This window comes from Plectropomus leopardus, chromosome 12, assembly GCF_008729295.1.
Source record: "Plectropomus leopardus isolate mb chromosome 12, YSFRI_Pleo_2.0, whole genome shotgun sequence".
Taxonomy (NCBI): domain Eukaryota; kingdom Metazoa; phylum Chordata; class Actinopteri; order Perciformes; family Serranidae; genus Plectropomus; species Plectropomus leopardus.
This window is the reverse complement of record NC_056474.1, coordinates 21,495,438-21,509,331: the sequence shown is the minus strand read 5'-3', so window position 1 is coordinate 21,509,331 and position 13,894 is coordinate 21,495,438. Positions and strand designations below refer to the sequence as shown.

Genomic DNA, 13,894 nt, shown 5'->3' with positions numbered 1-13,894 from the left:
TATAATATCACCTTCTTTGTGGGCAATCCAATTGCCTGAAAGAATGGTTGGCATTCCATGTTTCTGCAAAACATGATACATTAAATTACATTATGTTTGCAGATCATTACATTGGGTATACGTTGAAGCACTGTGGTTAACATGTGGTTATTTTTAGGCACAAAAACACTCGGTTATAGCTTGGAAAATATCATGTTTTGGCTTAAAATACCCAGTTTTGGGGGCACAATCCAAGTCTTGGTGAAACATTTTTTAAAAAACTTGTTTTTGTTTGTTTGTTGTGGATCTGGTCATGAGACTTCACCCACATCTCACTTTTTATTTAATATTGGCCTCCACCTCCTCTACAAGTGTTACAGTATTTTTTTTCTTTACACATGCAGGGGCAGAGAGTTTGCTACTGTACACCAATTGGTGCAGGCTAACCTTCAGGATACCCTGATAGTTGCCAGCAGCATGTGTAATACAGGCTGACAGCCCATCTTCACCATAATCATCCATATTGCTTCAATCCCGTTTTAGTCTCCGTCAGACATTAGTATTTGGTCTTTGGATGATATCATTCAGGAAATGCGACAGTAGATACTTTCTCAGTAATGCACCACTTCTGTCTACCACACTTTCCATCAATGCTCAAGGCCCCATTATTGTAACATTAGGCTTTTACATCTGCTTTTTTTTTTTTTTTTTTTTTTGCACATATGTTCAGATCTGTTTTTTTCTGTTGTTGTTGAACAGCACAAACCACATACAATCAAGTATTTTCTGATTTGGGCCACTTTCATTTTAGTTTCTTCTCTATATACAGGTTTATTTTTTTGTAATATGATCTCAGTCTGAATACACTTGTTGATGTGACTTTTACATCACTTGCTTGGAACCGAGAAAGCAGAAACTGAAGACACCCTCTATGAAGAAGGCGTGGTGAAGAAATTGCTTATAGATTTAATGCAAACATTTTTGATTGACACTAACATAAAATATAGACAACTGCCAGCGTTATCACATTAATTCATATTAGTATTAACCTCCACATCACCTCAGTGCACTCAGCCCGGGGCATTCTGTATTCTGTATGTGACGGACTGCTATACAAACAGTGTATACATGCTCTAATATATATTCATGACCTTCAATGTGTGTGTGTGTGTGTGCGTGTGTGTGTGTGTGTGTGTGTGCCTGACAAGGTGAATTATGATCAGTGGGCAATCAGCTGTGGACATAAACTGTGCCTATATTTGTGTTGTGTCATCCCTATCATGTTCAACCATGTGTGCTGCACCTCTATTAATATAAAAACAGGTCAGCAACTAGCAATAATTTTAGGTCCCTGTTTTTGGTTTGTGCTGTCATTTACCTCATGTCACTTGGGTGAATTTTTCTCTTTTTTTTTCTTTTTTGTGGTCTGGAACAATCCGCTGTCCAATTGTTCAGAGAGCTCTCTAATCCAGCCTTAGATCTGAGTCGTGCAGTGCAGCCTAATAGGATCGTAGTATTAACCCTGATGACAATACCACCAGCTGTCGTAGAGCCCCCTATTGGCCACCAAGAGGACTGTGTCGGAGGGGGGTTGGAGAGACAGAGAGGGAGGTGACTGACAGAGAGAGACAGACACAGATGGACAGAGATAGTGTGTGATGCTCTTAGTCTCATATGGAATAATCAAGGAGGCAGTTCGGAGGAGGAGCACAGAATCTCCTGAAGTGCTTTATTTTTGGACGACTACCTCTTTAATTTTACTTTTCAACCCCCTCCCTTAACTGAAACTTTTTTCTTTCTTTAAACTTTTTCTCATTTCTCTCCCACTCCCACTCTCTTCTCAACAGTCTGCATCTATCTATCAAGCCCAGCCTGCTGCGTTCACACTCTAATATTTCTTCTGGAGTGGTGGCAGCAGCTGTTGGCTCTGTTTTGGTTCTATATGGCTGAATAAGTGCTTAAAAAAAGGTGGGGGCTTGCTCTGGTGGTTTTCTCCGCGGGGGGTTCGGAAGTTGCAGTCAGGACCAGGACAAGCAGGAGGAGGAGGCGGTGGAGGAGGATGGCGGTGGCCCTGGATGAAGTGTGGGGGCGGGTGAAGAATGTCTGCAAGCAGAACGGACTGCTCATCCTGTCTGTGCTGGCCGTGGTCATTGGCTGCCTGCTGGGCTTCTTCCTCAGAGGCAAGCAGCTCTCCGAGCAGGTCAGTTGGTTAAAGTGCCTGGTGGTGATTGTGACACTTGGTTCCCCCACACACACTAGCCACCTGCCCACCCCCACCCGCTCGCCCGCCTTATCTCTCCACTCAAGAGTGTCTTAAATGCTGTGATGGATTCAGGCCACATCACCTAATACAGACGATTACCCATTTCCCCTTTCCCTGTATCTCCCTTTTTACCTCAACTCCATGTGCTACACATCAACATTTTTACACACTCACCAACATGTACTACTATCTTTGTGAGGACACCGTTTTAACAGTTACTCCACGGAGGCTTTGCCACAACCGCTATATATCAAACCCTAACCTTTACCCCAACCCTAACCCTAGACATGACTTCAACTTTAACCTTAAAACCCAGTCTTAACCCCTAAATTAACCATGTGGGGACTGTTTTTTGTCCCCAGATGGAAGAAACTGCAAGTCCCCACATTGGGGTGAATTCACGCACACTCGACCACTCACAAATTCACTTCATATAAATAGTATTTGCACTTTATCATCACAAACCAGCCTCTCTTAGCCTATCTAAGCCCATTTAAGTCCACCAAAGTACAGGCTTCATCACCATGATCAGCCCCACCAGGATCATGTAAGCACAAGACGGGACGATGTAATCAATAATAGACTGTGCTTCAGACAGATGGAAAAGACTTGGTGGTTGTTCAGTTCCACCTTAGTGTCTAATACGAGCTTCTTTAGATAGCTCACAGTGGTAATGCAGCGTGAGCAAAGCGTCGAAAGACAGTGTTAAGAAGCCTCTAGGGTTGCGTGTTTTTTAAAAGGGGAGAAGAGGGGAAAAAAACACTTCATGAGAAAGGTTAGCTGGCTCCTAGAATGGCATTAAATTGGCTCATCTGAAAGCCAATTGCCAATTGCTGCGGCAGGCACATTGTAATAGCCGCAGACATCCCCAAGAGCAAGAGAATATTTTTTTTCTGCTTTTAAAAATGTGAAACAGTATCTCATTAGTCACTCAGATTGCCTATAGCCTCTCAGATGGACTCCATGGAAAGGGATTGCCGGTGGGGAGATTAGTTGTCAATCACTCACACAGACATGAAGTCAACAATTTGTGTCCACTTATATAATTCACACACGACTGAACGGGAAGTGGAATTAAATAGTTAGAATTCAGAGAATGCTAGGAGGCTGCAGATGAGCGGAGAAATCATATTTCTGCAGGCGACTCTTTGATTATTTCCCTAAGAACGTTGTGTTTGAGAATGAATGAAGTCATGGTTTAAAAGGCATGAAAATATGTTACAGATTCTAAGCAGAGAACGCATGTGTAACATTGCATTTGAAAGGGAAGCCTCTATTTTAAGGGTACTTGAAAAGAACAGAGAAATGAAATGGAAATCAGATGATGAAATGTTTGTCTTGTTAGAGGGAGTGGATGTATGTTGGATTTCATATGTATGATGTAAGGTCCGTGTGGGTTTCCATTAATGTTTGAGCATGCCTGTGATGTCAAACAAAATTCTGGCAAGACACAGGGGAACTGCAGCTGTGAGTCCTCATCCATGATCCATGTGCACAGTCTGTTTTATATGGAACTCAGACTGAGACAAGTGAAACATTTTAGTCTCTGACCATTGCTAATGAAGCTAACAGCACAGCACCAGCGCAGTTAAAAAAATAAAAATAAAACAAGGCAAGATCTGTTTATCTAGCTTTACATGCTGCAGGTAACATATGTAGATGCAAGTTTTCTTTGAGTCAAAGTGGAAATAAGTACATGGGAATGTACCCACATTAGTGTATTATCTATATAAACACCTCATCAGGGTCACAAAAGCTACAGGAGCCACTGGGTTGAATTCATCACAGTGAGCTAGTAATGCCTCAAGTTACTTCATATTTTCCTGCCCTCCCACTATTTGATGAAGGGCAGGCACACACCGGCAGCAGAATACATTGTGAAAATTAACTACATTTTGAACTGCAAGCAAATGTGTGTCTACTTGCTGAAATTTCATGAAACAGAATTGTGCACCACATGGAGAATTTGTTCATGGTAGTCTTAATAGCTAAGATCTTTTGATGTGGGGTTGTATGGGGTATTTATCTATGGCGCATTACATACAGTGGATGTCAGTCAGCCCCCCCCCCCCGCTTTAAATGCCACAAGTGCCGATACAGAAGTTAAGAGATGTACTGCTGTGGATGGATACAGCAACAAAACATATTTTAGCCACCTAAAAAAATCAAATATCAGTTTAAGCGTTCACTGTCTTTTTAGTATTTCAGTTCCCCATCCATGCTCTTATCAAAGTTACCAGACTCCACTGACAAGTAATAATTTTAGCTTGCTGAACACAGGAGCTGCTGGTCTACCACTGACTCTATTTGTTATTTTGAATGTGTTGTTCTGTGACATTAGTAAATCCAAACAAACCCCTTAAAACACTGAATGAATGATCGTAGACCAGCAGCTCTAGTGTTCAGTGATATTACATTTATGTTTAATTTTAATGGAGTCCTACTTTCAAGGGCAAATATAATGGCTTCATTTCCCTTTTGGAAATTTCTGTCTGATAGTAATGTAAAGCAGGAAAAAATATTCAAAACAGCATGTGCTTTCAAATTGACATTGATTTGTTTAGGTGGCTGAAATATGTTTTGTTGCTGCCCCTATCCACAGCAGCACATTTCATAGCTTCCTTGGTGGTTCTCCTGTCTGCTTCTCCAAACTGGGGGCATGCCAATAGACATCTAGTATATAAAGTGATAATGGATTAGAACCTCAGACAACCCCACTACAAAAGATCCAAACTATTCCTTTAAAAAAAGGATGAATGAATGGAAATTATAAGGAGACACACTAAGGTACTTCAGTAAGTCAGGCCTGATTCGTAACAATATTTTCTTCAAAGTAGCCTATATTTCCTTCTGTCCTCTATAGACCTATATTGTTATAAAACTACAGTTCAAAGCCATGCAAGCTATTCTGTGAGGCTGTACTCAGCCACACTGGAAGCTGAATTTAAATGCTAACATCGGCATGCTAACATAGGCTACACAAAATGACAATGCAAACTTGATGATGTTTAGCAGGTATAATGTTAACGATGTTGGGTATCTTAGTTTAGAGTGTTAGGTTATTAGCACTGAACACAAAATACAGCTGGGGCTAATTGTAACATCACTCATTTTGCAGGTATTTAATCACATAAAGAACAGTATTGGGCGCATTAAGATGTTGACCTCCTGATTAAAAGAGAGGAAACTTTGAGGATAACAAAACAAAATTTTAGGGCAATCCACTCGATAGTTCTTGAGATAATTTGGTCTTAACTAAAGTGTTGTCCGACATAACTTAAAAACAAAGACACCCCCCCCCAAACAGTGTATATGAAGAATTAAAGTTAAGATCTAACTTAATTTTAGGCGGGTAAAAAAAAAAGTGGGGGAGAGTTTCATGGTGAGGCAATGCTCACTTCTCTGTCACAAACATATTAAGCTGGGAGTGTGGTCAACAAGCTAGACAATTTGCCCACGCTGAACCTGCAAAAGACAGTTTTTACACTCTCAGCAGATAAAAAGAAAATACCCTATTAGCTTCCTGGAGAGTGCCTCTCAACAACCCCGAACTGGAGGTGTGCAATTCATGTTCAGTTTGAAATATGAGGAATGTCGACAACATGTGGCTCCCAATTGTTGTGTGCGTGTGTTGTTGTTGTTGTTGTTGTTGTTGTTTTAGATTTTATTACAAGTCACGTGGTGAAAATTCAGTCCCTTGAAGAAAGCAGAATAAATATTTGTATGAGTAAGCACTGCGCACCGTAGAAAAATGTTTCCTAATTTTTACTGTGTTTTTCAATGTTTACTGTGGAATGAAAAGGGTGGTGGTGGATTAGAGTCAACTGTGCAGCAGCTGGCAGGGTGAAGGTGAGGACAGTCATGCTCACACTGCATCCATGAATACAAGGTGAAAAGCAGAGTTTAGAGCATGGGGGTGGGGACATGTTTATTATGATGTTATGCATACTTGCATTTATACAAAGCATTAATGAAATGTGTTGGTCTCTCTTTCTATGCCTTGCTATAGATGCCAACATAATCAATGAGTCATGTCTTTTTTTTTTTTAAAGGGATTTAAGACGTATATTTTTGTACTTATATTGACAGAGAACCACAAAGGGATTTCTTACTTGAAATTTCTAGCTTTCAGGTCACGTTTATTAAAAAGTCTTTATATGAGTCATAAGACAACAAAATAAATGGCATACATTAATAACATGGCATGCTGAATATAAAGAAAAACAACAGTGAAGAAAATTAAACAGCTCACAGAGTTGAAGAACAAAATTAATGGTGGAGCTCTGAGGAAAGCATTTGTATTTAAATGGTTATTTTAATTTAAAGCGAGGGCAAACAGAAATGTCAAAAGGTAAATGAGGCTGATATTACTGTCTTCAATAAACTGTGGCCCACTCATTTTTCTAAGCCAGCACAAAGGTAGGAGTGGTAGTGAAACTAGACAATTTAAAGCATTCACTGGTACCGGCTATGTCGGTATACCTTGTTGAAAAGAGGGGCTAAATAGCTGCAAATTATTCAAAATTTTGGCGAAAGGAACAACTGGCATGGTGCTTTGCAAAGGGGTACCTTTGAATTCTTATCTCGAGATAGCTGAATGAAAATGGGTTCAAGAGTTTCTAAACTTGAGAAGGCTTGTTCACAGTAAATGTTTTGTTCAGATACAGATACATAACAAATTAAAACAGGATTGTTGCAGAACTCAAAGTCTGATGAGTACCCTTATAAGTTTATGCACATCAGATAATTAGCAATATTAACCACAGAATAAGAAAAAAACATATCAGTGTGCATTTTCAGACCAGATGAGATTTTCCGCAGCCCTATCCAGCCGCCCAGATGAAAAATTTCTGGGGGCGCCACTGTACGCACTTGCAATTTATGCCAGTGCAAGAGAATGCAAGAGAACCCCCCCCCCCCCAAACACATACCCAAACACACACACACACACACTATGGAGAAAATTTCACCACAGGATTGTGTGCCTTTTGTGGCTGTTGAATCTGCATAAATAAGATAGAAGGAAACTGTCTCAAATCCCTTATAAAGGGTTAAAGGCACCCCTAACTGCACTACCAACCACATAGCATCTCCTTATTTGTACATATCATTGTGATGTATACATTTGACACAAAATTGTCTTGTTTTTACATACACAATCCTCATTGCGAAAACAGTCCAAATCACAGAGATCTGCAATAACAGCGACATGCAATTACTGTGAAATTATAAGCTCCTTCAGAGAATTTATTGTAATTATGTCATCATCTTTGTTAGTCTGTAGGCACATGTTTGAAAACATCAGCAACACTGACAGATGTGAGTTAAATCCCAAATAGTTTTTTTTTCTCAGATACGTTTACATTCTGTGTCTGAAATTGAGAGGAATGCCTCTGCATCTCCTCAGTCTGGACCTGTAGCTCACGGGTTCCCTTTTAGTTTTCTTTTTCTGCCTCCCATTATCCTGTATAGGCGCAAATGTAGTGTCTAAACTTTGAATTTGAATCATTTGAATCACACAAAAGAAAGGGCAAATTGCACTCAGCTGCAAAACTTTATGTGTGTGTGTTGGTGCTGTAATATAATTACCAAACTTAAGATGCGGTTGATAGGTTGCAAGTGATGCACAATTCATGGAGCTTTTAGTGGCTGCAGTCCATTCTTTATGAAAGTGCCTATCAGAATACTATGCTCACTGACTGACATACAGCAACACAAAGCAGATAAATGTACCCACTCCACACACACAGATGTGCGCTCACTCAGCCATTTGGCCTAAAAGCTCTGTCACCTCAGAACAGACTCAAAAAGCTTTTATTGCTCCATCTCACTGCACAGATGTGCCGTACTTACATTTGATTTTTTTCCATTAGCACCTTTGTTTGGTTCTTCTGCAGGCTTTTCTCTCTCATGACTTAACATCGTCATCATTGTTTTGTTTTGTTTGTCTTTTGTAAAAACAAATAAAATTAAAAAAGGTAATTTTGCAAATCTTTGCATCCACTGCATAACTTCACATTTCATTCATTTTAGACAAAACATTAATAAGTATTACCTGCTTGGTTATATAGTTTGTTGTTCCTTCAAAGTTGTTTTGCAAACATGTTAGCAAGAAGTTGCCTTTTACGCATTTGGCAAGTTTTTTAATAATATGGATTCTTCATGTTTTTGGCCCTCAGCGGTCCAGTATCCACTCTCTTGTAGCTCAGTATTTGGTCTCCACCAACCCCTGAGAAAAATATCTGGCTCTTTAGCTGCTAAATGCCTCACCAGGTAGCTGCTACAGGCCAGAAACTCAAAGCTAAACACTACAGAGTAAAATCAGGTAAAACAATTTAATCACTAGCACTTTCACATTACATGTAGTTTTTTGGTACAATGTTGAAAAAAAAGGTATTGATTATCATCTCTATCTTGTAGCCTCATATTTTCGGATGCCATTCATCCTTCTTTTCCAACACTATTTACCTTGTTGCAAAGGGAACTCATTTTGACTTTTTCTGCCCATGTCCAAGGGCTTGTATGTAAACTGACAGGAAACAAGGAAGAAACAAGGGGACAATTGTGGACATTGTGTTAATGATTATGTTAATTTGGTGGTTTCATATACTGCAACTGTTGCCACATAGACAAAAAGTCTATGGGGATTTTTCCATTGGATTTTGGTTTTTGCAGGAAAAAAAGCTCTGTGTTAGTTCAGTAAGATCATCTCCACAAGTTAATACCACTTTTAGGATTTTTAAGTGTAAAAGCAATCTCAAGAAGCAAAAAGCTAATGTTAGGCTATGAAAGAACTGCACCACAGACACATTACTTAAATGCTGCCACCATTTTATATTATGTTTTATTTTTACCTCGATTAATTACCACTCTCATGTAAGTCCAGCTGTTTAGTATGCAATATTTAAACTGAAACCTGTGTATCACCATGGGTATCACACACCAAAGCAAAGTGTCATGGAACTGAAACATGATGAAATATAACAATCCCACAGCCTTCAGAGACTATCAAGTTCATACAGCAGCATCTTTGTGAATACAGATGAGGATGCAATGATCAGTCAATACAATGTACTATAATATGGATAGTTCTCATCAGGTTAACTTTTATCGATTTCTGATCTCAGGAAAGTCTTAGCTATGGTATACATAAACTGAAACCACTGTCTCGAAGGTGAACTCTTGATTTCCTGAAAAAGCAATTACTCTTATACAAGCAGAATGTCAATATGCTGTAACTGACACCACCGGTAAAACACACAACAAAAGCTAGCTATGCATGGTCTTTTCATTTATTTATTTATTTATTTATTCATTCATTCATTCATTCATTTATTTTGTGTGTAATTCACACAGTCCACAAGGCAAATGGCAGTTGTAATGCAACTTTTCATGTATCTATATTGCAAACAACAAACAAATGCATTTCGGGTTTTAGAGGGGTATAGTGCATTCAGCCATAATACAGCACCCCTAGAGCAGTTTGGGGGTTCCTTTTCTGGCACCTCTCCAGCAGGCAGTCCACACTCCATACTTAGTCCCTAGAGGGGCTTGAACTGGAAACCTTCTGATTCCCAAGCCAAGTCCCAGGCTGAGCTACTACTCTCTGCTTTTGTGAGAGTTTTGTCAATGCATGAATATAATCTGAATGCACATGCAACTCAGTGCTCTTAATTTTGACAGCACTTATATAACAAAATGAAATAACCAAGTAATTGAAGTTACAATATCAAAGACCGACATTTCATTCTCTTTGGGAGCACTTATGTCAATAAGCAGTAATTGTAATGTGTTTGTTTGCAAACTAAGGCTTTAAACTTGGCTGGTCATTTTATTAGCCTGCAGTTGGCAAAATGAAAGTGTTGCCATAGTGTGTGTGTGTGTGTGTGTGAGAGAGAGAGAGAGAGAGAGAGAGAGAGAGAGAGAGAGAGAGAGAGAGAGTGGATTATTAATGACTGTGTACTGTTTGTGATTTTTCTCGGGAATGTCACCACTGTTTGTTATACTACAAATGCTACAAATGCTGGGCCTGCATCAGTGAGCCATCGGCTCGATCACCATTGTGATACTTCACACTGTGTTCATTAATGATGAAGGGGAGAAGTCAAAGTAGGAAACATTTCATTTGTAGTACAATTATACAACAATAAATACTAAGTTTGGCATAGAATTGAGTATGTAGTTGGTTCATACTGCATAGTATGCCAATTTTGTGTTTAAAATGCCAATGTATGCTACATTAACAAGAATTTCTGAATTTCTTACTTTATCAAAATAATGCCTGTTTGGAAATATGCTGCAATGTTTCCAGAGACGTGAGAAAGGCTGGCTGGGTCACACCAGCTGTCAGTCATGTCATACAGTCATGTTGCTCGAGTATATTTCAGTTTGAAAAGTCTATTGGTAATGGCTTACCTACTCAGTCATTAAGTAGGTAGTATGCAGTACATATTAAGGATGTAGTAGGCTTGGCAGAACATTTGCATGTGATTTGAACACAGGCTTGTTTGTATTCCCCCTCTGTACTTATTATGACATAGAGTGCCATTTGATTTATTTTTATTTTTCAGTACAACATACATATTCCCAACTTCCTCTTGATCAAACACAGGTCAGCAAAGAGCAGATGTGACAAAACTAACAGAGGACTCATACAGTTATATAAGTCTTAGAAGCTTAAGTATTCAGTACAGTCCGAGCCCCCAGGAACGGCACCAGGCATTGAAGCCAATTTTTGTAGTGGTCAAACAGTGGAATTACATCATTTTTTTTGAGCATCACAACTATAGATGTATGTAAAGAACTGGATACTGTTTTTGAAGCAGGCTCTTGAAGCCAGAAACTTTCAACTACTGCGTGTTATATTACCTAAATGATCGGCACAGTTTCTGCATCACGGGGCCCATAGATCAGACAAACTGCAGACTTCCACAAGCCGAACTGGCCACCTCTGCTTTAGCATTCTACTGACTTCAATATTGATAAAATGTTCAATCTTGCTACTTTTCTAGATATCAGATATAGGGGTTGTGATGTTCAAAATAATTTATGCACCGAGTTGCACCGAAGTCTTCTTCACAGTGTAAGTCTATGGAAAAACGTCTCTCTCAGCTCAATGACATCACGTGACAGACACAGAAGTTGTAATTTCAACTGTTTGGCCACTACAAAAAATGGCTTCAAAGTCTGGAGTATTTCCTGGCGCCTGGCCTCGAACCCCACAAAATAAATTGTTACAATATAATTTCATCCATTCGGTCTGAGAGGTCTTATTTAAAAGTCTGAAAGCTGCACAATTAAATCATTTTACCACCTTTCAAGATAACAAGGGCTAAACCAGAAGATAGCCGAACTAAGGCTCTAGAGTGCTAGCTCCATGAGCCCCACAATATGGAAGTAATTTCATACCACAGAAATTGAAGCCCTTTTGGCTTAATGTGCCATTAAGTTACTTGAACAAATGGGGATCTGCATAGTGCAGTATAAAGAGTGACAGCAAAGAGGGAGAGAGAACGGGGATGGCACACAGCAAAGGGCCACAAGCCGGAATCGAACCTGGGCCGCTGCTAAGGACTCAGCCTACATGGGGCGCATGCTATACTCACTGAGCTAGAGGCAGTAGTGGCTTTACAGTGCATTTAATTACAGAGGTAATAGGAAAATATCCATCAAGTTATACAAACAAATACATATCACAAATACAATTACATTAAATATTTGATAATATATAAGTACACGAATGCCAAGGATTGATCCTTGTGGAACTCCATTACATAAACAAACTATTTTTGAGTCAGTTTCCAATAGAAAAATAACAACAGCAACAACAATGCAAATACACCTTGTCAGAAAGTCAAACCATCTTATCCTTTGGTCTAATTATGTGGTGACACAGTGCAGTGAAAAAACTCCACAGGAATGTGCATGTACGATACTTATGTTACCACAAACAGGAGTACTGCAGGTTGTCATAGTGAGCGAAATAATAATAACTACTTTTTGTATTTTGTATTTTATATGTAACTCCATGTTACAAACATTGTGTTTCTCTCTGTCACTTGCAGGAGGTGAAGTACTTCCAGTTTCCTGGAGAGCTGCTGATGAGAATGTTGAAAATGTTGATTTTGCCCCTTGTCGTATCCAGGTAAGAGCAACCCAGCTCCATAGCAACACATCATAACAGCTCCCCCCTCACACATACACATGAAAGCACCATGTGCACCATGTGAGCTTCATGCCAAGCTTTAGTCAAGAGTTGCACAATTATCTGGGTGGATACTGATTTTCAGTGCAGGAATGTGCTTGAGAAAGAAGAAGAAAAAGTCAGACTTTAATTAAAATAACTAAATAAATGAAGCAACATCAAATGCAATATATATATATGCGCAGATATTCTTATCCCTATCACAAGTTGCATCGATGTTCTAGAGTTGTATCGTATTGAATTTTTCTGTGCTGAAACGGACTTAACCAAATTAAATTAAATTGAAGTGAATTGCAAAGAGGAAATATATTTGCAGTTGCTGGGTCAGTATCATTGTCATTGCAGTCACTCTGCACCTACATAGTCTACATATAAAGAGGGGTTTCCACATGCTGCAGAATCACTTTGCCTCTAGCAGTGATTGATGTTACTTTGAAAATGTACCATCTGAGAAAGCAGGGCTGTTGAATCTACATGACTCACCTTTTCTTTTGATTAGGTGAGATGTGAAATTGGACAAGCCTTGCAGCATATTGAATGCTCAGCTTAGAATTTTGAAACTGCATCAGAATGACATGTTTGAATTTACTTTGTAGTGACTTTAGAGAGAATTGATTATGAATGTTTGACCTCGGCTATTGACTGCACTGCATAGAAGAGTGTAGTCATTTGAGAAATCCGGGTCCATAGTCCAAGAAATATCCTGAAATTGATGTAAATCAGTTGCACTGCAGAGTTTTTATTGCCTCAGAGATATTTTTCAACACACCAGTTGCACAATGTTTGTGGCACTTCATGACAAAAACAAGTCACTCACCATCTGGTGACAGAAGGTGTTTTGCACTAAGGATTTGCAGTGACAGGATAAGGGATATCAAAACTTTCGGGACTACTCAGCTGACCATCTGTATATCAATTACTCATTGAATTCATTAAGATTCATTTTTCTGGCATGCCTCTGGTAAAGAAAGAATCCAAAAATGGAGATGATTCTCTGTTAATTTAAATCAAAGGTCGCCACATTAAATTTTAACAACAGCAAAACTATATCAAAACATCCCTTTACAAACTCTCACACAATTCGTGTCCATTCATTTCTCATGTATCCAGTCATATGCTCAGTACTTCCCAAACAGACAGCCTTTTCAGACAGGGAACTGAACTGAAAGTGAAACAAATCTATACTCCATTGACGAAAACAGTCATTTATCCTCACTGAACACAGGAGCTGCTGGTCTAGCGCTGCCTCAGTCAGTTAGTTTACACAAGACATGAAAAAAAGGGAATTAAGACAAGACATAAAAGAAACACAAGCTATTATCAAAAAAATACAAATAGGATTTCAAAAGAGTAGACAATACGCATAAGCCAAACTTGGAAATGGATAAAACAGGATTTACAGTGCAGTTACACAGCAGTGTAAGATAAGAATGAATAGCTCCATATTG

At 39.1% G+C, this 13,894-nt stretch overlaps 1 protein-coding gene across 1 annotated transcript in view; it reads left to right on the top strand.

The window, feature by feature from the left end:
• Nucleotides 1–2,038: 2,038 nt before the first annotated feature.
• slc1a7a (solute carrier family 1 member 7a) overlaps nt 2,039–13,894 on the top strand; it is a 43,420-nt gene continuing 31,564 nt past the window's right edge. The window contains exons 1-2 of the mRNA XM_042497804.1: nt 2,039–2,179; nt 12,307–12,386. Of these exons, the coding sequence (XP_042353738.1) occupies nt 2,039–2,179; nt 12,307–12,386 (221 nt within the window). The remainder of the gene's footprint in view (nt 2,180–12,306; nt 12,387–13,894) is intronic.